This window comes from Ptychodera flava, chromosome 2 (assembly GCF_041260155.1).
Source record: "Ptychodera flava strain L36383 chromosome 2, AS_Pfla_20210202, whole genome shotgun sequence".
NCBI classification, from domain to species: Eukaryota; Metazoa; Hemichordata; class Enteropneusta; family Ptychoderidae; genus Ptychodera; species Ptychodera flava.
This window is the reverse complement of record NC_091929.1, coordinates 28,189,724-28,217,673: the sequence shown is the minus strand read 5'-3', so window position 1 is coordinate 28,217,673 and position 27,950 is coordinate 28,189,724. Positions and strand designations below refer to the sequence as shown.

The 27,950-nt window shown below is 39.2% G+C and overlaps 1 protein-coding gene across 1 annotated transcript in view; it reads left to right on the top strand.

Moving 5' to 3' along the window:
- The first annotated feature begins 256 nt into the window (after positions 1–256).
- LOC139118459 (insulin-like peptide) overlaps positions 257–27,950 on the top strand; it is a 31,000-nt gene continuing 3,306 nt past the window's right edge. Inside the window, exons 1-2 of the mRNA XM_070681757.1 lie at positions 257–408; positions 26,777–26,975. Of these exons, the coding sequence (XP_070537858.1) occupies positions 26,783–26,975 (193 nt within the window). The 5' untranslated portion in view covers positions 257–408; positions 26,777–26,782. The remainder of the gene's footprint in view (positions 409–26,776; positions 26,976–27,950) is intronic.

The following is a 27,950-nucleotide window of genomic DNA, read 5'->3' as shown; positions in this document are numbered from 1 at the left end:
ATACCAATTTGAAGCGTTCTTTTTTTTGAAGCAATATGAAAACTGATCACCGTCTTGCTTTGTCGGATTGCTTGGCTGATGTTCTAATTATAGCCACGCCAAAAGGCACAATTCGGAAAGTGAATCTCGCTCAAGGGTCTTGGGAATCACCAGATTCGCTCTGCCCACAGGCAGACAGCGTGCCAGGTATGTATTCAACAAATCATGGTTCGGCGTCTCTGCGCAGGCGCCGGGGTTATGACGTCAATCCGAGACAGCTTCACAGTCTTGGTTTGCCGATCAGCTGTGCGCTATATAAACCCCCTTCTTACGGAACTCGTGTCTTGTGTGGCTCATGGCGCATCTCTGGTAGCGTTACCCTGTCTTTCTTCAATCAACCCGTTTCCATAGGTACTATTTATTTTACAGGTAAGCCGAATCAGCAGACTTATTTCATCTACTGACAGTCGAAAATGATATCGACTTATTTTTGCTGGTACTTTCAGAGAGAGAGGGAGAGAAGAAAAAACTACATCCGTAGTGTCCTTAGTTTGGAATCGCTTTTTCAATGACAGTCCATGTGAATTGCATTTGCCGCGTACTTCCAAAGGAGACAGTCGTAAAATTGTTCGTCTTTATCCTGCTTGCCATTTTCTGATGAGATGAAGGCGTTCAAGTGCCTATTTCAAGACTCGCATTTTCTTAAATCGTGTATATATGCGGGCGTCAACTAGACTGTTCAATTTTAGACACCGCACGCAGTTTTCGCACCCCACAGCTGACCCCTTTCAATAGTCGTGCACAGAATTCTGCGCCTCTGACCGAACAGCCTGGGTGATGCTGAACAACCTCGAAAGAGGGGTCGTCAGGTGTACGGCGCCCCGCTATCAGCGTAGATTCTCAGACTTTACGCTTCGATATCTTGCATTGCGCCTATGTAGGAGAGACTAGCGTCGCTTCTGTAACCGTATACTCGGCTGTAAGGTGGGCTCGGCGAAAACTTGGGTGGCATCTCCAGCCGAAGTCTAGCGGCGGAATATAATTTTCATAGAGAGATTCTGAAATGATGAGTCAGTTTCCTAATCGGCAGTTATGCTCATGCCACCGGACCTGAGCATATTTTAACGCCGGGAATCAGTCACCCGCCAGGCGAATGTACAGAGGAGCATTCGCGTGAGGACCTACGCGGCGCGCGCTTTAAGTTCTGTGACGTTCGGTTGCGTGTCGTGTGTCCGTTCTGGGAAACGTGTGTGGGTGTGTTAGTGGTAACAGGCACGGTTCGAAACTTTACGTGAGGTGTTTGCGGTAAGATGACTCCACTCCGGCACTTTGCAACTCAGACAACTTATCCTATCAACTCAACATGTGCTTCATAGAGTTATTAATTTATGTCGCAATCCCGCCCTCTGCAGAATGTAAAATTCCCGGGAAGCTAGCAAAGTTAACGGCACAGACTTAGCGTTGAATTTTTATCGCGTAGGAATTCCAATATATTACACGTGAGCGCCGCCCAGGCGCTCATAGTGTTGCGAGCTCGCGTAAGCTTTGCCGCACAGAAATTAAATAGCTGTAAAGCCGATAGGGAATTTTCTCTAATAAATGCAAACAAACTGTTTTCAAGACAACTAGACATCTCAATCTAATTCGCCTTCGGTTACAGAATGTAATCGCAAAGTCTATAATCAACCTCCTTAATTACGGCATGGCTAACATACCAGGCCAATAGTAATCCCGTGTGGCCTGACCTCAGCAATTGCTAACAAGTTAATTCTCAAAACGGCTTAAAATACAGCTTCGGATAATTTTGCATTTGGCGCAAAAAGTCGGATATTGAATTCCGGCTCGGACACATTAATGAAGGCATTTAAGTAGCCGGTCTAAGCGCTACCGAGACGCCAGTTTATGAACTCCAAACATCTGTTTTAATATCGAGGAAAAGGCACAAGGGAAAGAAATTAACCTTTCGTCTGTAGAACCGTACAGAAAATACCACAGGACAATTACAGCCAACAGCAAACCAGACGGCAGCCGGTTTGGTCGTATACGCTTTCTTCTGGGGCCATGGTTGAGTTACACTGTCGGAGTGCGAGCGGGACAATTTTTGCTGAGACAGCGTGAGCGAGAAACCACCCACACGAGAAGAGAGCGTGAGAAATGACTACTATCTCCGATAAATCGGGGCTGAGCGGTATTTGAAACAGGGACTCTTTCATTGTGAAGGCAGGAAGGAACGTCCGTGTTTCCATAATCAGTATTCTCAACCTTTGCTCACTTTTCTCTTATTCAGTATCACTTTACTCCCACTGCGTTTTTTGAGCGTCTGAATGGACGTCGTGCGGGTCGGCTTTACGCGCCAAAAGTGCTACAAATTTCGATAGCATAATAATCTTGACTGTCTCGTTCCCGCCTTTTATACACATGAAAAGTACGTACGCTCTAAAGGCCACAGGAATAGTTACCAACACCTACTCATAAAATACCTGGCAAATTATGTATCATCAAAAGTTGATCTGTCGATGGATACCGTGTACAGACGTTAAAACCCGTCGCACGTTCGTGAACTGAGTGATAACATGGTCCGTCGTGTTCATTAATCTAATTGCAATACAGTAAAAATACTTTAGTTAAAGTCGCTGAAGTAAAGAACGAGATTTTTAAATTTCCTTATATGAATATGGGTGTAATTATGTAATTATAAGATTTTAATCATAATTAAAGCACGCATCGGGCGAGGCTTGGACTTAAGGCTGTTTAAAAGGAAGGATCAGTCTTGGTGTTAGACCCGCATCGCATGCTATATGTCGGAATGCAATGTGGATATATAGTTTGTCTTGTACCCGCATTGCATTGCATGATAACTCATCCCGCTGTACCGGTGAGGTTTCCCGCGAATATACAACCATAATGTACACAGTCGGTTGGTGTTTGGCGCACGCGTTAACCCACATAGCACACACAAAGACAAACAAACAAACAGGTAACCTCAAGTAGGTTGGGCTCCCCTTGAGAAATTCTGTTCAGATACTCAACTGCAAAAAGTCAACCTGTCTTCGTCAGTTCCGGCGAATGAGCCGAATGACGCACTTAGCAGGCTTTACAGGACATTGTGTTGTGTAGTTCATCACGATCACAATTCGATATATCCCGTCAATTTATTCGATTTTCATGCGCAGATACCGAGAAAAAACACACCAAAATTATGTGTGTCAAGTTTCTATCGTATTCATCTGACGTGCAAGGCGTGCTGCTTTCTATCTCATAAAGCTTACTGAAAACAGTCTATAAAAGAGATAGACGGCACAACATGTAAAACCAGTTAAACTTTTCATGCTGTGGTATACTGCAATCTTTCTCCTTGAATGGCTTGGACTAGATACGCTTTTGAAGGGATTGTTGTGTCATTCTTGTCTCGAACGCTGATACAATGCGCTCATAAGGGCTTGGTGTTGTGAGTGCCGCCACCTTTTCAAATCGACGCCCCAGACGATGTCATCATTTCGACGCAGCTGATAACCGTGAAAGTCATCAGAAAATTTCCGACAGCAAACAAATGTCAGTAAAGTGAAAGGAGTTTGTGTCCTCTTAAATATTGCAACATGTCTTGCCTCTCCCCCTGCAGCTTTCCCGTCACGCATGCGCAGCGCTGTTTCGTCGCGTGTTATCTGGCGAGTTCACTGTCTCTCTCTCCCCCCTCCTAGATCAGCGGTAAAGTGGCGCACTGAACGTAACCCGATTAGCCGAATGCAATTTCCGCATATTTTGCATGTGGTCAACATCTAAATTTCCTGTCACAGGGAAGACATGCAAATTCTGAAAATCTACAAAAGCGAAGAAAACAAACTTATCTCATTTCTACTGGAAAGTTACCTCTGAGATCACATTCACTGTTTTGCGCAATCGTTGACAGATTCACTTATATGTATTTATATATATATATTACATATCTATGTATATGATGCGTATGTATTGAAGACTTATTAATTTCTCTTTATGCGGAAAAGTCAGACGTCACGTGATAAGCTGAACGACTGCGAGATATTAAGCATGCATAGAGAAGAGATTTAGCTGAATTTCGAAAATAAATTCCAAACGTTCAGCCATAAAATTAGAAATTATTAATTGGGTAATAAACGTATTGCGTTAATCCTACGCTGTTAGAAATGAAAACCGAATCTGTATTTCTGTAGTATGACGGAAGAAATTCGAAAAGGTCATCGGATGTTACCTCCTAGTAGATTTTGAACAGAGCCATATAATTGAAGGAAAATAGGTTTACGTTCTTATCATTAACGATTTATGCTGCTTTTTGTTCCCCTGTGATTTTTATATCGATACACACCTGGGAAATTAAACAAAGGCACTGGCTTTAAAAACAGAAATACGTGCTAAAGGAGCACACCGCGTGTCAGAAATTCGGTCATGTTCATGGTTTAATGAAAAGAATAACGACTAAAAACAGACTTTCTAGCAACATTCAAAAAAAAAATTATCACAATTCGCATAAGCTTATTAAGAACGATCAGCGTGTAAACGTTTAATAAAGACAAATTCATGGCTCATTTTATATAAATATGAAAGCGATGTTTTTGAAATATCAGCAACGCAAATGCCAGGTGCAATGTTCATGTTCAGCAGCCGATAGGAAATTGCGTTCGCCTCTTATTTAAAAGCTCCAGAGGCACCGTTTGTATGCGCCTTTCTTTACATTAGATGGTTCAGTTTAGCTCTCAGTGCTCGAGTTACGCCTTTTGGCACGATAAGCAGTTCAGGTGATAATATATCCATCTCGTACTTACTCGGCGATGCAGACGACATTACGTCAAATTCTGAAGGGAGCCCTCATCACTGGTACACCGGCACACAAAAACTTCCTAAAAGAACGATAAGTACTTCAGTGCAGTAGCGATGAATGAATATAAAGAATGATTAATAGAGTTATGTCCTCTGGAAATAAATATAATGTCCCAATTTTTATATGAAACTATTCATCGGCACTCATACTTTTGGTTAATCGTAAAATATCACTTAAGGTTGCATGCGCCTCGAAAGTGAAAGACTTAAACTTTTGCTCAAACTTTCCTTAATGAATGTTTCAACCATTCTCTTACAAAATCAAGAATAAAAATCGGGGTCACCGTGCAAATTTCGGTACTGAAGAGACAAATAACCCAAGATTTACCAATATTCAAAATTCAAAATTCAAAATGGCCGCCATCCCTGTGTTAACTCTATGGAGAAAATTACAAATTCCGATTTTCGAAAAACTAAGGCGGTAAAAAGTTTTCTTACACCATGAGCTTTAATATGAACCCTCACAAGTGGTATATGAGAAAAGAATTGTGAAGGTTTGAGAGTCTGAATATCTGTCCCCGAGGCGCGTTCTACCTTAATTTTCGTACTCGTACTTGTCTTTTTCATGTGTGGTAACACTGAAGCAGGGACTCATCTCTTAGTGACCACGGTAGCACTATGCAACCCAGGTTTGAATCTGGTATCGAGAAAAGAATGTGAAAAGAATCAGATAGGGAAACCTTAAAAGAGTAGGTGAAAAGTCCGATGGTTTGTGTAAATTGCTTAGACATGAGAGCGATGGCAGCAAGCTTCCCCAAAGCACTTTTGCCATTATCCAAAAATAATTTCGGCAAAAATGTCAGTATAGGATACGCTTAGGTAACCGCTAGGCAGCAAATATCAAGGGCATCCAAAGAAGCTGTTCTTTGGGGGTAATCACAGGTGGTTTATTGGTGGGCGAGGACAAATTATTTCTCGTATTAGCTAGCGGGCAATTTTTCATCGGTGAAATTTTATTCGTTTTGTCAGCCGACACCATACGCTCAGTGGGCGGACAGTGAACATGATTCGGTTGTTACGGGGGTTTACCAGGGTACGGGGCCAAATTACTAAGGAGTGATACAGGGCAGTTGGAAGCTTTGTACTGCAGTGCACAGGGTAGTGGGAAGAGATCTATCGGAGATTTTACACGATGGAGTGTGGAGAGGGGCAATGGTGTGCGCAGGGGGGGGGGGTTCAAATACTAGCAGCGCTACATGCATGGAACAAATGCCACTTCCCCTTTAGATTTCAATTTGTTAAATTTACCATGGAATCGTATATTTAAATGATAACTCTGGTAACAATTTCTCAAATTCGACTGGTTGGTTGCCCTGAGCTACCTGTTCCACGTACATACATATAATTTGGATATTAGAGGACTGTGTGGCACATGTGAATGTCAGCGGTCTAGCTCGCCTTAGGGTGCCTTTAAGGTAGTATGCGCCTCGAAAGTGAAAGACGTAAACTTTTGCTCAAACTTTCCTTAAGGAATTTTTCAACCGTTCTCTTTCAAAATCGAGACTAAAAATCAGGGCTCACCGTGCAAATTTTAGTACTAGAGAAACAAATAACCCCAGATTTTCCGATATTTGAAATTCAAAATGGCCGCCATCCCTGTGTTTACTCTATGGCAAAAAACTCTATGGAAAAACAAAATTTCGATTTTCGAAAAACTAAGCCAGTGAAAATTTTTCTTTCTCCAAGAGCTTCAAGATGAGCCCCCATAAGTGGTATATCAGAAAAGAATTGTAAAAGTTTGAGAGTCCGAATATCTGTCCCCGAGGCGCGTTCCACCTTAATGACAAGTGAGCTGTACATTGTAAAAGGCATGGAGTTGTAAAAATGTATTTTATACCGTTTTCCAAGTTTAAGGTAGTACGCAACTCGAAATTCAAAGTGCTAAACTTTTGCTGTATTTTCCTTCGTTAATATTGTCAAACCGTACCCTCTCATAATCAACAATAAAACTTTGGGCGTCACCGTGGAAACTTCGATAGTAGAGAGACAACTTACCCATAACTGACCGTGATGTTTGAAATGAAAATGGCCGCTATCAGGGACGAAACTTATCCAGGGAAATCTAATTTATAATCACAGAAGCAAGACTGTGAAAAGTTAGTCAACTCCACGTGCTTCTAACTGAGTTGACAGAAGCGGTAGAACTATTGTAAAAATGAGTCTTCCTCGGGGAGTATTCCGCGTAAATGTTCCTGCAGACAGATCAACACTGCATCTATCGGTGCACGATCACACTGATATACAAGTTTACTCTCTCGATGACTTCTAGCAATATTCATGTGTACTCCCTTTTCTTCAAAACTGATGGTACAAGGTATTCACGCTCGTCTCTTTTGTGCAATATTGATTTCACAAACATTTAAGTGCTCGATGCAATTGTTTATGCTTGCATCAAAATCGTGGGCTTTTACATTTAAGTCCGCGAGAGGCCTCAGATATTGATGCTCATTTGATATCTTGTTGATATTGGCAGTTATATTATGGCAGTATATCGATGGCGCAAATATAGCGATCTCATCAGTCGACGTGAAAAAGCTATTCTGTATTCGCGACATACTTATGTGGGTTCCCCAGTTTGAACGTGCGCGGGCTCTCTCTCAGAAAAATATCAGCCAATTAACGATAAACACCGGAATTTTAAACTACTATTACGTTATAATAGCAATAAACCCCCTCAAGTACGGGTGTGCTACTCGATTTTGACCACCTCGCTCTGTACATGCGCTCGCTATCGCTCAAGAGCCATGTCTATGGTCAAAAACTTGTAGTATACCCGGTTTTTGGTTTTGGTTTATTGCTTACAAATATTACGTCGGTTATCTTCTTTATAAACTGACTAATTTTTAACTTTCCTCAGGAATTTAAATTCTAATCTCCACCAAGAGTCAACACAAATAGAGTTTGTCTCAACAAACATGAACAGCGGATAGACAGTCCTTATTTAATCCCCATACGTTTGTAAAATATGAGCAAATTGTTTTTCCAGATATCCATTCTTTCTCTGCGTGAGCTGTAGGCCTTGTTACCAGCTTCATAAGAACAAGTTACCGTGGCAAAAGCCCCCTACGGTTCCAAACAAAGAATTTTTCATGAAAGACTAAATAAATAAGCCTTATAAATGCGCGTTGGTCACGTCTTCATGGTTGCTAAGCAACGGCGAAGACTCGACCAATTCTCAAACTTCCGCTTGTAAGGTATCTTAAACGTCAAGAATAATACCGACGTTAGAAGAGCGATCGGTGTTGATTTTCATTAGGTTGTTGAACAAAATAAGATATTTGTTGTAAGTCATTTGAGAAGCCCCGATTCTGTTTCTTGTCTCAATATATATCAGACTACCGGTGTGTTTATTAATTTTAGTCCTCGTCGGATTGAATTTAAAGGCCATTTAGAGACTACAAAAAGTGTCTACCAGAGTGATGTCTACGGAGACCAATTAATTACTAACGTCGGAAACGCAAACGAGGATGGCTGATTGATGTTGCAGGGTAATAGTTGTTTGTGTGTTCTTTGTGTCTTATACTTGTCACAGATAGCCATCTTCCGTCTCTCATCCTTCGTGAGTCGTTGATAACATTAATGCGGAAATTAAGATTTTCCGATAGCGGTCCACTTTTAACTTTTACATGTTCTCGAATGCACGCAAGACTCATAAGGTAATAGTATCGTTGACTATACACTGACGGCAATCGCACTGTCTCGATTGGCAGACCTTCTCGTCAATAATCTACGACCACGCCCAACGATTTGGTATCTCGGAAGCTATCGCTACACGTCCTGTATGAACAGTCCCACCAAGACTTGGCGATGTGTAAAATACATGTATCCCGAACGAAAGTTTGTTAAAAGCTAAACACTAGGAACCATTCTATGTATTTCTAAAAATTGGTTTGGCATAATCTGTCACATAGAGAGTGACCAAAGAAGACGGTATATCGTTTATCATTATCTGAATTTAAACATTAGTTTTCGATTTTGGTGATACCACACTGTCAAAGAAACACCGTAAGCTATGTTTTGATACGTGCATGCGAGTTAATGCCTGCAGATATAAAAACGAGTGTATACATACATACATACACACATACATACATACATACATACATACATACATACACATGCACACACACACACACATATTATATATATATATATATATATATATATATATATATATATATATATATATATATATATATAATATACAAATTAGCATCATGGAAGGACATCTGTATATTCTCCCTCTATCTCTCTGTATATATATATATATATTATATATATATATATATATATATATATATATATATATATATATAGATATAATATATATATATACGTATATACATACATAAAGAGATATATATATATATATATATATATATATATATATATATATATATATATATATATATATATATATATATATACACATGAAATATATACATACATGAAAAAGTTAAACAGTATCGATAACGTTCACGTTAACCTTACCATGCTGTCTAAACAGTAATGGCCATTCGTTCAGTCTGCATAAACAATGCATTTAAAATTACTTTACCATACTTATAAAAGTCCTGGCGTATCCTTTAATCATAAAATTTGTTGATAATGTTGCGTCGTGTAATTTCACGACCACGAACATTGGGGCGAAGACGTTGATTTAATAGAAGATTTGAAGGAAAACTCTGATTTTACATTTTGGTAGTTATAAAAATCTTACAAAAATAATACCAATGCTTACCTTAATATTGTTGCGAAGGAGATAGTTGGTAAAATAGCATTAAACTATTACTACGGTATTGCTTACAAAGCGACGAAGAAAGCGTTCCACCCAAATAGTATGCACATTGAAACTGAAAGTTTCAGGCGTTTGCTCAAACTTTTCTCAAAGAAACTTTTAGCCACAACGATACAACGATACAAGATTGGAGTGACGAGCATAGATATATATATATGTATTAGAGAAACAAGTTACATATAGCCTATCGATATTTTAGATTGAAAATTGCTACTATCTCTGTGTTAACTCAATAGGGAAAATAAAATCCACGATTTTCACAAAAAAATAGACGGTGGAAACAGATATTACTTAACTGTCTTCGAAATTAATCCATGCTTCTTGAGAAGAATATCACTGAACTATTTAACTATTGAAAACTTGCTGAGTCCGACAACCTGTCTTCTACCTTAAACATACAATTTACTGTACTCCCACCTATAGCATCAACTTTAGCTACATTCTGCTCGTGTCAGATTTTACGGATGAGTAGACAAGATGGTCAAATCAACTTATTGTAACGTCATGAATAAGATACATTTGTCGGTAAGGCCCCAGGGGTTGGGCCATCAAGGTTTTGAAATTCTATTTATAAACATAGAAAAAACATTTGCAATCTACGATCCAGCAGCGCAACCAAGGACATAACGCGCCGATAAATGGACGTAGACGGATCCTATCGCTTCTCATCCATATTCAATGTGAAGTTGAGCAGAAGAAGAGGAGTGGTGCATTCTGGAAGCGCCCAGAGAGAGCCTTAGGTCGTGGCGGCAGTTTTCTAATTCTTCCGACCCCTTCATCTTTTCCCCCTCTGTGGGTGTCTCACCCCCGTTTCCATCTCGTCTGAGTCGGCCGAAATATTCGAGAAGAAATATAAAATCTTTGATGTATGATCCCAAGAGTCGACGTTGATGCTAGCGATATTGATGAGTCTTCTCATCCAGAATCCTGCGACTGTAATAGCATTTCAGAGCGCTTGCTTGATAGAGAGGTTGCACGTGTGCGCTACAATGTGTTAGGACTTATCTACGTCGGAGAACTCATTGATGTAATTTTTTGACATCTTCACAAGCGCACGCGAAACAGTCTCCGACAAGCGGGACAACTAAAGTATGCCTAACAAGACTAAAAAATAACTTATATATAAACATCTATACACTTCAAGTAAAAAGTATATATCGTTGTACCTTAAGTTTTATGCACGTCCACAACAATGAGTTAGAGGAGTGTGAGGATTCATGTTACTTAAGTAACAGATTATTATACCGCTCTGCAATTTTAATCAAGCACTCAGTACCTAAATGGGAATATGTAAGCTTTTATATATATATATATATATATATATATATATATATATATATATATATATATATATATATATATATATATATATATATATATATATATATATATATATATAATTTTATATATATATAATTTTCCACGAGAACGTATGTAAGAAGCAGTTTAATATGTGTATATATATATATATATATATATGTATGTATATATATACATATGATGATATATATAGATATATAAGACGATATTGTCATAAGCAAGTTTGTATACAATTATAGAATTATAAATACATATGGATGTAAATATTTAAATACATATAAATATATTAGTATGAGCTTCTTAAAATGGTATACGATATGATATTTGTAAAAAATATTTGTACACAACTGCAGGTAATAAGAATCTTCATTAGGAGTTATCCGTTGCTATGGAGACGACTATTTCGGTCTTTTAAAACATACAATATTATTGATGTATTTACAGAACAAGTGTTTGGTATAAGCAAACAACGCCTTCACGCATACGAGTGAGTGGAATCTGACAGCCTTCTAGGCTTGATGACTAAGACAAATCTAGGGCCATTCAACCTATGACGTGTGCGTGTGTAGCGCGAGAGAGTACTTATCAGAAAATGACGGCTGTATTACGAGTGGAGACGTTTACAAAACTTAATCCAGTAAGGGCAATTGCGATCGGAAAAATTGTCTCCTAAAGACGTAACGACCATATCGATATAATGGTGTTTCGCTGAAAGGTTAGACCGCCTGGGAATAGTGAATCATACCGTTCATAGCTCAAGAAGAATTACTCTATTAAGCAATAGCATAAATTTATTCAAAGTTACCTTTTTTCTGCTGTGAACGTGCCAAAAGCGTAATTTGACGAGTCTTCTATGTTGAGAAATGAGTACACTAATATACAAGTCCTATTTTATCATATAATGTTACCTGTAACTTCAGCCATATTATCATCATGTAATAGTTTGTGTAGGTTGAGATTGCCTTGTTTTATTAACTTCGTCTCACAAAAGTTTAATACCTACGTGATGAGGTAAAACATATGGATGGCTCTTGTATTCGTTGGAGTTAAACAGCCACCACGCCAGACAGCGAAACTTTGCTACCTGTGGGCTAATCTCCATGGAAACGATCACGCATGTGCAAACACTTCCTTAATTGAACGTGATGACGATCTTCAGCGAAATTGTTGAAACCACTTTTGCCCAGGCGACGGTTACATCACTCGGGAATAAATGTAAAGTCTTTAATTTTGAGCGTTGGATATATCGTGTGCTTGACTAGATACTCAAAGTTCTTCAAATTGCAAATTTTGTACTTTTTGACCTTTTCGAATGGCCGAGTGTCAGTCTGTACAAAATCAAACTGTTCATCTGCATAAAAGCTTTCTCATTTAGTTTGGAATTTTCTGATCTTGTCGAAAATAGGAAATTTATACTACAACATTTGTGCACTGTCCTCCTTTGCACATCAAATAAAGGGGGTAGATCGAATGATAAGACAATTTATCAATGATAAAAATCTGTATTTTATGTACCTGCCTTGTTCATTATTTTTGACTAAAACAATAGACAAATATATGTCGATACAAATTATAACGAAGTTGTTTGGTTTTAAGATAGTTTGTTTGATGAATTCCGCTTTTCAATGCCTAAAATGAACTTTAAGGACGCATTTAATTAAAATGAACCCTTTTGCCTATAAATCAGGAAAGTGCAAATTAAAATCAGAATCACAAACATATTTCGACAGTAACAGCTCTACTCATCTCACGGAACTTTGTGCGATAAAGAATTTATTGAGATAATACTCACAGCTTTGAAAGGGGGTTTCCTTTTACAATGATCCTTTAATATAGTATGCCACTCTAAAGTGAAAGACTTAAACTTCTGCTCAAACTTTTCTCAAGGAATCTTTCAACAATTCTCTTTTAAAATCAAGAATAAAAATCTGGGGGTCACCGTGCAAATTTTGGTACTAGAGAAACAAATTACCCAAGATTTATCGAATCCGATATTGGAAATTCAAAATGGCCGCCATCCCTGTGTTAACTCTATGGAGAAAAATAAAATGCTCCATTTTCGAAAAACTAAGACGGTAAACATTTTTCTTACTTCAAGAGCTTTAAAATGAACCCCCACAAGTGGTAGCTCAGAAAATAATTGGAAAAGTTTGAGGGTCCAATTGTCTGTTTCCGTGGCTCATTCAACCTTTAATTGACGATGGTCAGAGAATTTTTTTTCTTATCAGTATATCTAAAGTATGATGAAAAACATTGCAAACACAATGCATAGCGTGCAATGTCAGTTTTGACAAAAGAATTCTAGTCCGGATTGAAGTTCATTTCTCAGCTTTAACATCAGACAGTATTCGTATAAAAGCTGCATTGACAAGCTTAACACTGAACAATTCGACATGGCTTTCGGAGACACAAGAGAAAACTTTGTATAATTTACAAAACCGCAAAAAAAACCCCGAAGATTACACACTAGTGAAGGCTAATGGAGCTTTCAAGTATTAAGTTAACCGATTCACATTAAACTGTTATTTAACATCAATTCCGCAAAACATACCATTTTGTCCTTGACTTAACCCAGTAAAATCAAAATGTTGACGTAACCATGGAAACGAGAGATTGTCTTTTCTTGTCAGCTGTCGACGTCGACTTTATTCGAAAAAAAATCTGTAACACATGATAAGAAATAGTCAGATTTTAGGAACTTGTATACTCTCTGCAACAGGACGTCCTTCACAGGTAATTGACGTCCTTCACAGGTAATTCTCGTGATGAGCAATCTGCTTTTGAAGTTAACAAAGGTTCTTAAAACCCTATGGGCGAATACAAAATGATTTGTATGTAATCTTGTGTGACTGGTCATATATGTTCGAGTAAATGTCACAGTGTGCTCGTGTAGACGGGCATTGGTGTCCCTCTGAAATGCTAGTCTCGTTTGATGGCTTGCAAGCCTTATTTCACATACACATAGACTGCCGTTTGGAACATCGACTCCTTACAGAGTCTGTCGTCTTGGACTCAAAAAGGGATCCTCAAATTTGAACAATACTTGGTCGGCCCGAAACCAGACAGTTTTGGTTGGTCAACTTTCCGGATTTTCTCTTTAACAAGCATGGAAAATGGATAATATCCAGTATTAGTCTAAACAACTTTGTCCTGTGCTTTGAAAGAATCGCCAATCGGTATTCAAACAGGGTTGTTTGGAAGCTGACGAAAGGTTTGTCAATCTGATTGAACTGGTTTTGCGTATTTTATCACTTTTCAACACATTTCTAACTGACTGGTTCTATAAATCGAGATTCTTAATAAAAATGTACAATCCACCTGAGGCAGGTGTGGGGTTCTATGATGTGTCCGGTCAAATGTTGCAAAGTTCGCTTTGTCGTGACGTCAATAGTAGTGTATGTCAAATCATACGCGGGAGAAAAGACCAACAAGTACCACGCCAACAGTTGGTGGTGTTGAAAGTCTTTTTTCGGCTACTGTTCACGCAACATCGAATAATAAATGTATCCCACTTGTCACAATATTCCTGATATCTCAAACATTAAGGTTCCTTTCGCTGTTACTTTCGATGAATTTTGGAATATTTTATCGTTTGTATGTAAAATACATTTCTTGTATTTGTAAAACACGCACAATTCTTTGTGTTGGAAGCCATTATACTGCTCGGAAAGGAACACAAATTCACTTGTTTTATATAAGGTGCATGTAAAACCAAACTGCCATGGTGTCCAACTCTCGCAAGGGACTTTCTAATACTTCATAAGTTCTCAGTAATTGCCGATAGTCATCGAATAAATCACAGAAACCCTGGATAACCAGCGATATTAATATCGTCAAAAAAGGCCAGCGAAATTTCTCTTGCAATGTGTGTCCTGAAAAATCTGAAATTAAAAACTATCAAACTGCCGCATGAACTTTGAGTTGCCCGAGGCAATAGCGTATATATGTATATTGAATGGCAAAGTTCGTCTCTACTAGTAAAATCACATTAAGGATTATATAAAGGTTATACGATTAATCGGTTGAAGCAAGTTAATGACTTACCAATAATAATTAATCTCGGCTATAATGATGCCATTTCTTCACGAATTATGGTCCTGAATCAGTCGGGTGAATCAAAAAGTCATAATAAGCCTGCAAACGATCTCAGGTAACGTCATACAGGATATTCATCCATTTTACTGAGGGGAAATGTCCCGGGGACTTTTTTTTGCAAAGTGGTCTGAAGAAAATTTTCAGTAAATGTAAACGTTCAATAACATTTTTGTTATTTCTGTTCTAGAAAGCAACCAATTTTCTTACAAAACGTACGTTTTGTAGAATATATTATGTTATTGTTGAAATGAATAATAGTCGCGGCAACAATTTCAGTTACCAACAATAATGTGGAACATCACTCACAAACACAGTCGTCACTCAGGCACGTTGAACACTTGGTGTGTCAGCGTGGTATTGAGAGAGCACAAGAGACTATCTATACAGTTATTTCGGCTCTCAAACTTTTACGGTATGTTTTTGGTCTACCATTTGAAGGAGGGGGACATTTTTGAGCTCGTTCAGTCAATAAGCTTTCCCCAGCTAATTTTTGTGAAAAAAAAAATCGAATTTTTCCGAGGCGCGGGGTACCTTACTTGGAAATTCGCTAGAGTTTAAGCTAATGGAGCTAGTTTTAAAGTTGGCATTACAGTGTTGAGAGGAATACCTAACTACCACTAAACAAACAAATAATGGTATAAGAAAATTATGAACAGTGCGTTTAAATAGTGATGTCTGAGATTTGATATCACAATTTATGACGACTTGACTCGTGACATTTAAATGTCGAGAAAACATGCAGATCAATGACGAGACCATCTCTAGTATTTTTAGAAGTCTATCCTTTATGACCAACATCCTCTATAAACAGAGAAACAGGAATCGATGCTTTAAAAATGCCGTATTTAGCACAATTTTAATTTGATATCAAACATGTTTTCCATAGTATAATTTGAAGCTAATGTACCGATATGATCATTATTGTTTTGCATTTAAAGTTGCTAACAATACATTTCTAGTTACGCGCCATATGCAATTATTGTGCTTTAATAATACTTGTCAAGATATGCGCGCCATTTTCTTTAATACGATAATATGAACAACATTGACAGGCTGAGTTTTGTAAGTTTTTCAAAATGGTGTCAAAGTTATTACAAGCCTGGTGTGCACCAGAGTTGGTTGAGACTGCTGTCAGTCATCGTCTATAGATAAAAATGATGAAAATCCGTCGACTTAGGGAGTATGTGTAGATTCACTGGAGTTTCATTTACTTTGTAAAGATCTATGAATAGCAGCTGTTCAGGAAAACCATATAAATGTTGAAAATGATATGATGAAAGTACAAAAAATTGTGATCCATTGTATAGAAAAATCACATAAAAAGATTAAAAGATGCAAGAGTAAACATTACATATTTCGAAGTACAGCGTATCATTTATATTATTCGTCCAAATGCTCATTGTGACTGCAATACTGGCAGACTGAAAGCAACCGCTCCCTATCCACGGATCTAGGTTTTGCATTTGAACTCAGGTTGTAAAATAAAATGTCATACGATTTTCAATCAATTGCACGAGGAAGTTAAGCACAGACCACGGATCGAAGTCCGCCAACGTTAAAATGTGCTGGACCTACTACCATCTCACACGCAAGAATGTCAAAAAGTGATCTGCAAACAAAATCAATGTTCATGGTGCCTTCTTTTAATGTCGACAAGAAAATCGTCGATAATAGGTATGATCTTTCTTCAAGGTGTCGTTACGAAGTCTTCTAGATATTGAATTATCTGCGATATAGAATACCTGGGGCTAAAGTGATCCATACTGTGTTAACCTAGTGACTTAACTGAGGAGGACACCATTATGCCCCTGAGCAGATCATTGATTCGTGTATTTACCCTGATACATCAGTTTTACCTAAAGCATGAAGCGGAATGGACGTGTCTTACTACATGATATTAAATACCATATTAATATTACAGAACAAACTAGTGATAGATCTTGCTATATCGTGTTTGCAGGCCTATAAGCACATTTCAGTTTAATGTTTCTGCGTATTTCTTTACCTTTGAACTCTTTTATACATACATACATACATACATACATACATACATACATACATACTACATATACATACATACATACATACATACATACATACATACATACATACATACATACATACATACATACATACATACATACATACATACATACACACATACATACATACATACATACATACATACATACATACATACATACATACATACATACATACATACATACATACATACATACATACATACATACATACATACATACATACTTACATACTTACATATATGTATCTATCTATTTGTGTATGTATGTATGTATGTATCCATCTATCTATGTACACATATATATGTATATAAATAGTCACATTTCTGTCAATGTAAAAGTTTAGAGACAAACATTGTTTGCTGTAACTTATAAATTTGCCTTTGGACCGTCATTTCCGTCTTCATCACCGGACAGAAATACAGACTGACAGACAGACAGATAGACAGAGACGACAGACAACTAGAAATAAAGACAGGCTTAAAAAGCAAAGAGCTAGCTATATACTGAAAGTTTCTGTTTCTATTTTCAGTAACTTGTTGTATGCTTTGCGATCGAGTGCAACAAAAGAGTTCTTACTTGACTGCCAAATGTGAGAAGATGCGAGGAGAATTTCCTTGATACCTTTGATCGATACATATGCAAGGACATTGGCAGTCTTGCTATTCAAATTACTTACAGAGCGCAAATTGATTTTTCCAACAGTTTTTCCCCTGTGGGATGACCCGAGAATACCGTGACGCAGTTTAGGTCTTTAATATCCATTTGGTATGTAGATTGTAAAATATCGCTATCCAATACTAATGTGTGTTTGCTATATGCACGTATCTGTATTGGACACATTGCCTGCTGTATTGATACTTCATGGTTCATGGACGTGATTACTAAATCGTTCATCTCTTGCATTTCTTGAGCATCGCAAGAAACGTACGTCTGGTGTATGTGTGTCTCTGCATATATACATGCACGGATGCATTAGTAAATGCATACATTGATGCGTTAGTTAATACTAGCACGCCTATGTATGTATGTATATATGTATGTACGTATGTATATATGTATGTATATGTGTATGTATGTATGTATGTATGTATGTATGTATGTATGTATGTATGTATGTATGTATGTATGTATGTATGTATGTATGTATGTATGTATGTATGTTTGTATGTATGTATGTACGTACGTATGTATGTATGTACGTATGTATGTATGTATGTATGTATGTATGTATGTATGTATGTATGTATGTATGTATGTATGTATGTATGTATGTATGTATGTATGTATGTATGTACTGTAAGTATGTACTGTAGCTACGTATGCGTGTATGTTGCAAGATATCAGTTGGAAACTTAAACACCGTCATTCGGTTTGTAATGTCTGTTTAATGTAGCCACTTACAGATAGAGGTATCGTCGTTAAAGGCGCAGGTGGTTCTTCAATATTACGTTAACGTAGTAGTACGCGTTTCGAAATAAAGGAAAACTATGCCATTCCTTTTCCAAATCGAGAACAAAGACCAAGGGTCATGTGAAAGACTTTGTACCAGAGAAACAAATTACCCAATATTTACCGATACTTAAAATTCAGATTTGCCGTCATCTCTGTCTTAACTCGGGGTGGGGGTGGGGGGGGTGAAGTTTTCGATTTCCACAAATATAAGCCGGTGAAAACTTTGTTCACTCCATGAGCTTAAGAATGAGTCCCCAAAAATGTTAGACCAAAAGAATATTGTAAATGTTTGAGAATTGGGAATATCTGTCCCCGAGGCGCATTCTACCTTAAGGCTCAATGAATCTCAGAGAAGGACGTTTAATCAAATACGTTCTATACTGCAAGAGTTAAAACCGCGAACTCCGCCATGTCTCCATATTTCGTATCGTGTGCGACATTTATATCAAGTGTACGATCACTCTTATAATGAGCTCAATCGATGTAAATTCCTCGATATGGTTGTCTGTATCCCACAAGAAGTTTTTCGTCGACTTTTCCTCGTTGATGGAATCTTAACCAGAATGACGGAGCAAATCTTTCTTGACACAGCTTTTACAACCGATCGGTATCTAATTAGTACACGTGATATTAAAATGAACGTATGCTTTTCCCATATGCAGGACTAGTAATTAAAAACAACTTCGATACAAAAGTTTTAGAAATTCTATATGTTTGTAGTGAAGAAATAAAACTATTTCAAACGTAGAGTCGACTACGGGAGCAAAATAATTCAACTGGGCCTCATTCCAAAAGTTCGATAAATATAAAGGAAATAGCAAAAATATGCCTTATCCTATCAGATATTGAGTGAATCTCTTTGCTTCGGAAATATTGACCGCATATGCCAAAATAATAAAGGGATCTAATAGCCAATCATCACTATGACAACGGCGAACTGCGTTCATTACTTGTCTTTTTTGCGATTTTAATGAACGCAATCAAATAGAAGGTAGACATTGTGTAGACAATAAAAAAGTGAGATGCGTGGACGCGATAGCCACTTTCGCCGTCAACGTCTGCGCATGCTAAAATTAGATTATTGATAGGGAGCGGTTAGTGAACTGAAAGAGGCGGCCCTGCGTAGCGAAATTGATACGCGTCGTGGACCAGCGATGTGGAAAACGGCAGATGCGATCAACTAGTATCAGAAGATTCGATATTGTATTCGCAATGACGCAATCTTTTTACTGGGGAAATCTGCTTCCTGGGAATAATTGTCCAATTACAAGCCGGTTCTCTGTCTGGCAACCTGTACTTTAAGGACAATTGGACATCTGCAGTGTACGTTCTTGAAATTCAAGACTTTAAATATACTTTCATCGTGGTATTATCTGTATGGTGCTATCTGTTCCAGCCAATCGCTGTCCTGGAGGGACTGTGAGCCAATACAGTCTATTAGCGATATTTCAAAAGTCCATGCGTGTTCCTATGGACACTGCCTCACGATACACGCATGCGTACCTACTTATCAACTTCTTTCCTGCATCCGTCTTGTGATGTACTTCATCTATTTTGAGATGAACTGTAAGACGTATGTGACGCAATAAGACCAATTTAAGGTATCAATATTTATGAGGGGAAGTGCTCTAGGAGTTAATGCAGTTTGTCGTGGTGAGAAGAGTACTGCCAGTACGCATGCGTTGTAGTAAAATGCTTACAAAACAGTTTGCCGGCCAGCCTTCTCAACGCCTTTTTTTGAATACAGTATTGATATTGACCGTGAACATTACGTAGATATGACATTCATTCTTAAATTCGTATGACGCATTTTCGATCGGTCAACCTTACATTTATATTTTACCAAAAAGCTAAATAATAATATTTGCATTTTTCGTACTCAGCGAGTTTGAGCATTATTTCAAACAGGAGTAAAAGGTTGTAGTGTGTAACAGCAACACAGAATTCAGCTCAGCTGAGTGTCTTGTGTCTACTTCCACACCGAGGGCAAAAAAATAACGGTCTTTTCGATATCTTTCTATGCTCATAAATGCACGCGCAGTGTTGGTCATTGAAGAATGCACGAAATATGCCCATAATGGGCATAATCGTAGAGTGTCTATGATGGAAAGGTAGCCCATAGATCTTCCTAATTGTCAAATGTTTTGTTTGCAACGATGCTTGCAAGTTTAAATATGTACTCTGATCAAACCACGGCTGACTGGGAGCTGCTAGTGAGACTGTTATATAAAACCACGAGATGGCATTCTCATTGGAATATCTATTTTGTCAAGTCAGAGGGGAAAAGGCATGGCTTTGTCACCTTTCCGAAGTGTATTGCTATCTCCAAAACCGTTATTTAATCTCATGATAGAGAGAGAAAGTGGGAAACGGAGGAAATTACAACGAGAATATTATTCGTTTCTGGTGAACTTGTTATGAGACATCTTAAATAGGTTACTCTTTCAATCCAGTGTGGCATACGTGTAATTCACACTTCACAATACATTCCTTACCGGGACTATGAGTAGTATCATGTCATCTTTTTATCGTCAGGCCATGCTCGGGTAAGCCAAACATTTTAGTTCATCGGCCTTGTGGTGGACGCACATCTCGCTGTCGGTCCAATAATACCTGTTTAAAGGTAGTCGAATCCATGCTGGGATTTTTAGAGAATGAGAGAGAGAGAGAGAGAGAGAGAGAGAGAGAGAGAGAGAGAGAGAGAGAGAGAGAGAGAGAGAGAGAGAGAGAGAGAGAGACAGACAGACAGACAGACAGACAGACAGACAGAGAGAGAGAGAGAGAGAGAGAGAGAGAGAGAGAGAGAGAGAGAGAGCCGTCAGACGACAGTCATTAAACAGAGAGGAAGGCCGAATTCGTTCGGATCAGGTGTTCATATAAACAAACTGTATCAGACTGTCTTGTGCCAATACTTGAGAATAGTCGATTTACAATACACACCAGTATTCTAGACACTCATTGAAAACGATATGCCTGATTAATCACCGGAGCTTTCAAGAAAATCAAAGCTCCACAAATAGATCGACTGACTCGCGCAAAGATGAAAGCAGAGTATCCGTATATTGGGAAACTGTTATGATTTGTCTGTCGGCTCACAAGTGTGGCAGACACGCTTCGAGTCGGTCGCCGCGACGAACCCTCTTGAAATTCCACGTCAAATCGATAGAGCACCTACAGTGCGTTTAATCGATCTCCTTATAGTGTAACGTACACCATCGTACCGTGGCATTTAAGAAAATAAAAGTTAAAAGCGCGGAGCCAGAAACTTACCTAACGTGCCAAACTTTGCATTCCCTTGTTTTTATTCACCTCCGGCTGTTATGTCTTAGTATCTTGTGTAAATTACGATCTTGTTTGCGGGAAATCATTTTCTGTTTGGAAGTGTCTGTGAGTGGTCTTCGTGTTTGATAACACTTGCGTTAATTGTCCGTGGTGTGGTCGTGCTTACCGAGTAACGGTGTACTTTTTTGTTGAACGAGACCTCGCCACGCTGGGATACCTCCGCGGCAGATTGTTTACGCCATAGAGGTGTTCTCGCGTCGGCGCCGCCAGTCGTCACTCGAACAGCATTGCACGGTTCCACTTCAGGGATTTCTAAGTGAGCATTTAATTCGCTATTGATTTGGTTACATAAGTCCGACTGGGCTCAAAGTAAACTTGAATTGCCACAAGAAATATGATCTCCGTTCACTTATGAAATCTTCCCGTGAGCAAGTCACTTGAAGTTGTGTGTGTGTGTATATATAAAGGTCCTTCACAAAGCACGTTCTTTACGACTTTTTGATCAGACTCGTGTGCATGGTTTCTGGGTAAGTCGCTTTTTTTTCCTTCGCCTGCCCGAATGACACCGCAGAGGACCATAAGTCCCGCAAATAAGGCCCAGGGCCTTTCATTTTCGTAATGGCTTTCCGTGCGTCATTTCTGTCAAAAAAATCAAAAGTTTGTCGTCAGGAAGAGAGTTCGTGAACCGCTGTGAATTTGTTACAGGTGGTATTTCGGGTATGGGTGAATTTGCTTGGGCATTTTGACTTAGCGCACCACTTCTGTCCCAATCCTGGAGTTGTAACTCCTTTCCCAGCCTTTTTTACTATTTCCCGATTTTCTTAAGGGAGAACGCACCTCGGGGACAGATAATCGGACCCTCAAATTTCTACAATTCTTTTCTGATCTACCACTTGAGGGGACTCGTTTTAAAGCTCTTAGAGAAAGAAAAACTTTCACCGGCTTAGATTTTCGAAAATCCAAAATTAATTTCCCTCCCATAGAGTTAACACAGGAATGGCGGCCATTTCGAATTTCAAATATCGCAAAATATCGCAAAATGTTGGGTAATTTGTTTCGCTAGTTCCAAACTTTGAACGGTGACCCCCGATTTTTGTTGTTGCTTTGGTAAGAGAGTGGTTGAAAGTTTCATTCAGGAAAGTTTGAGCAAAAGTTTAAGTCTTTCACTTTTGAGGCGTATACCACTTTAACCTGATTCAATCCGTGCGGAAAAGCTCTTTTTTACTTGAAAGTGGGGAACACGGGCTGGGCTGGGCAAAGGGCGGATAGGGTACATAAAGTAATTTTTTTAAAATGTGCAAATGAATATAGCTCGGATAATACTCCTGTAGGGTCGCTTAAGTTGACATTCATATTTTGAGCAGAGGGGAAATTAGTTTGGGATTTTTTATGCACTCATATATGTAGGTCAAGGATAAGACATTTTAGCCCGTGCAAACAGAGGATAGTATGGAATACGAATCTGCCGTATAAAGTTTCCTCCGACATCAGTAGTAATAGAGCCACCATGCGTTCATTGGTACCACGCCGTCTCAGCAGGCCCCGCGTGGACTCCTCCGTGATTCCATGTATGGGAGATCTGTCGATTCGCGTAGGATTACGACAGGACTCGTCTTTTGTCCGATATTCTCTGTGACAGGTATCGTTGACGCAAAATTATCGTCCGTAAATCCGCAGACAAGAAGGGTAATTCGAAACATAACCTTTTCTCTGAATCTAATTACATGAAATTCATAATGGTCATATATAATGGTCCCGGTTTAAGGTGTCCAATTATCGGAAGACTTGCGGGGGTGAAAAACTAGAGGGAAAAAATGGAAAGAATATCAGGTTGCCATTAAATTTAATCGTCCTAGGGTGGTTGGTATTGTATCAAGTTTAGTGCATTTTTGGACCCCTAAAAACAGGCAAGGAATATAACAGCGATATGCAATTCTCTGTGGTGGGTAACATGTCCCCGCGTGTGTAAACCCATGGGGATATTTCTATATATCTCATCGTGATCAACCTGCCTCCCAGGTTGCCCTATCACGATTCCCGTACACTTCCATATATTTTTCCTCATTCTTATGTAGGTCAGCTATCGTCGCCGACAATTTCTATCCACTCGCTGTCCGGCTATACTTGCCTTTGTTTGTTTGTCTTTACTTTCCTCCTCGAGTCCAGTGTCCTGGTTCTAACGTCTGGTTTGTGAGTCAACTTTTCCGACATGCCCTCTCCGTTGTCCAATATTGTCCTGGCCAAGCCGTTAAAAGCCGTTTCAACGCATTTGTATTTGTGTGTGTGATTTGCGTTATGTGTTGTGCATGGACGTTTTCTAATCTGTATTGTCAGATATTCCTGCCTTCGCTAGTCTTGAAGTGTTAAAATGTCATACGATCTTTAAAAAGAGGTCGATAGGAAATAAGTGCGTCCGTTTGTAGAGCAGTCGTTAAGGGTCCAAGTGCTCTAGTTAGGATTAACTCATCCGTTAGCGACCACCAGGGACGCATACCGTCTTAGCCGAGTAAACGCATCCTTGTATGAACAAACACCATCCTCTCTGGAGGCCATTTCTTACAAACGACGACGTTCCGGACTGGTAACGACTGCCGGTACTGACGCCCTAGCGTGTAAAACACGCGCCGCACCTTGACGACGCTTAGTGGCGTCAGCGTCGAAAATTAGCGGGTTTTAGGACCCCTATGTAGCCGCTTTGATCGCCTTCCAAACGAGAATGACTTCTACTCGCCATCAAACGTTTAACAACTATTTGTAAATTGCGAAAAAGGGCAGAGGGTGAGTAATACTGAATCGAAATGCGGCATAAACACTTCATAAATTTAATTACGTCCATAACATGTAATTGTTATATCGTATTTTTTTTGCGAGAGTGTAATGCCTTCCCCGACAAATTTGTAGGCCGTAAAAGATCACTTTCCCGCCAAATGGCGTCGGCGTCTCGACAATGTTTGATCGAGGCGAACTCTTCGGCTGAGTAAGTTTCTTTGCCAATCTGAATGCACAAACTATCTGAACGGTCTTCTATGATCGTCCTCCGAAACGGAACCGCCGGCAAATGGCTCGAATGCTACAGACGGGCTTGTTTTTTAATCGATTGAGCGCTTCGCCAGTTTTCCCCTCGTCCATCGTTTCAATGAAATCTTATGCAGCAGCTGTATGCTAATAGCCGTTCACATTGATTTGCAGTTCGGAGTCTTTTCCCATATCAAATTCAAGAATATATTTCCAAGCATAGCGACAGATCAATAGCCTTGTCGCGCGGTTTAATAGCCTACAAGCTGAACTGCGTCGGAAACTTTAGAATCACTTACTGCTCCTGTAGCCTTTCAGCTGAACACGTCAATTCGATCGGTTAGATAAATATCAGATACAAACTTTGATCACGTGAGCTAATCTCAGCCAGGTAATATTCACGAGAACGCTTGTTAGGCTGGTCACGTGACTCCCCTGAGGAGACACTGTATCTAAATAATCAATTACTTTGTAACCCGGAACAATTCTTAAGGTGTGAAGGAAAATCCGGTGACAAATTACATGGCTTTCGTGGAAAGTGTGTTTTCCCTCTCGTTCAAATGGACATAAATTTTGAACTTTTCCAAGCTGTTAATACATTACGTCCGTTCTATGTGTGTACGTATGACGTCATAGCATCGTGTAAAACTTTAGAAGTTAGCGCGTATAATTATAGTGTCTTGTTAGGGCTGAAAATTACGACCCTACTACATTTACAACCCACCCACTACTAACTGAGAAACCATGTTGTGGCGTGTGTTCAAAACAGCATCGGCGGTAACTTTATGCGGTCTTTCTCAGTATTTTATTTTACTTGTTTGTAAATTATTGCTCGTTGTAATGTACATATGCTGTCTGAATACCTTATATTCAACTCGTCTGTGCAGATTGTGTATGTGCGTCCGTCTAATGTTCAACGTTCTTGTTGAAGTGGAATTGAGTTCCTTTGCCGAGTGTAACACCACATGAATTTATATTAAGAATTTTCTCTGTATTGACGATGAAAGATACTTTTGAAAACAGTCGTGCTATATTTTCTTCATCTCAGACTCAGTGATCACGGGTTTGATCTCAGCACCTCCGTCACACGTTGTAGAAGGGGTGTGGATTGGTCACATGAGAGCATGCACATCGAGGGAAGTTCAATGCACTCTAACCGACGGAAGTGGTTAGCTAACTTTTCTGCTTTCTAAGATTATAAATATTTACCTGTCGACCTGTGCTACGTTCCCCTCTTTCAGAATTTTTGTAAATATTATTTCCATGCATATACCTGTCATGGGTAATTTCAGAGAACTTTTCTCGGGTTAGATCGAGGAGCTGCTAGTCTTTCATCACAATTTTGAAAAGACATTGACTCGCTGGTCGGAACGGACACTCAGCTGAAGGCAGTGACCGTTCCATTATGCAAATGTGGCTTCTGAAAACGAGGTTATGGTGGCGCTGTCAATGAGATGATTTGATTGGCTGTGCTTCCGAATTGTGCTTATCGAAAGAGATGTTGACATTATTCTCAGGTCGAACAAGTACACAATAAAACAGCATTTTTTGGTTATTATTCCTTTCAAAAATTCCCTTGATCTGGTTCAGACAAACTATTTGGTTGCTAATAAAATAGGGATGGGCTACGTCGTAAAAACATGTTTCTGATTTCAACTTTAGGACATTTTTGAACCAAACTATCACCTGAAAAAATCGAGAAATTATTTAGAGTCGGAAGGTCCAAATATTCAGAACATCTCTGTTCTCCTGGTCAATTTTTAAAATACAAGTACTCCGCCTTACTACACTTTTCAAGGTACCCTTTCAAGTGCAGTCAATTACTGTGACAAATTCATTACCTCTCTGACAGTGCGTCATACTCTCCAAATTTTCGCTAATTAGACTGCGAGTAAATTTAATGACGACAGTCTTGTTGTTTCCCCCTTTTTTCTTCCAGGTAATCATGGACAAAAATACGACATTTTTTAGTCTAAAACTACTGGTAGTTTCCGTGGTAACAGTACTCCTAGTGTGCACCAGCGATGCGTTGCGGCGAGAGTGGCACTGTGGGAGGACGGTGGAAACCATGCAGGGTATATGTCGCGGTTGCTATGCACAGCCAAGTGAAAGGTCAACAAATGAAGCAGAACGTCAAGGTGAGTCGATATTGCAGTATGGGGGCGCCCTTCAAACGATATCGCTTCTCAACCGCCATTTTGTCCCACGGCTAAATCGTTTACCCTCCTCTAACATTTTTTTTCGTCTAAACTACAAGGTAATTTGGCTAAATGGAGCATTGACCGATAGCATCGAAGGATAGCTATGACTTCAGTAGCCCTAACTTTCGACGTACCTTCCGTTGATTTTAATAGTTTTGCCAGTGAAAAACAGCTTCTTACCCAACTTCAGAAATCGTCTCGGTGCCGACTGATTAACTTTTCAGTACGGCACGTACGTGTTTAATATTGAATGTTATCATATACCCATGCCCATATTGCTACATCCTAGTGACGTTCAACGTAAAATATCAGCCGTGATATTTCACGGTAAACGTCTAGATATGCACGATGAACGTCATCAGTTTTAGAGTTTTCCCGAACTACATTAGCAGTTTGTTGGTAAACAACGTAAACAACAAAATGGCTGCCGCTCCCCGCCTGCGAAGCGATGTCGCCGACGTAAAAACTTGAAGGGCTTCGAGGAACACGGGTATTTCTGGTTGCAAAATACGGAAATATCACGTTGAGTCTTGAAATGTTTTCCCATGGTATTTTTTGGTCAAGTTGTAGCAAACATTATGCCGTTCGCACGGCGCCGGCACTGTGCACGGTCTCCACTAAACAGGTAGTGAGCGCGTGGCGTGACAGCGATGTCGCGCGCGCGACGACTGTTGACATGGCAACTCTAAAGGTAAACTAACAAAATGGCGTCCCCTCTCAGCGCGAGTTCCGTGCCGTACGACGACCGAAATCAGGATAGATTTAAAGCTGCAGCAGTTTTTGATCGGTTACAGTTGTAGCATATTGCACCTTAAAATGTTCCTTCTGTATGACGATTTTTGTATCCCGGTGTCTTTCTTCTTGGGTTTCATTGAGATATGGACGACTTGCAGCGATGTCGCGCGTGATGTT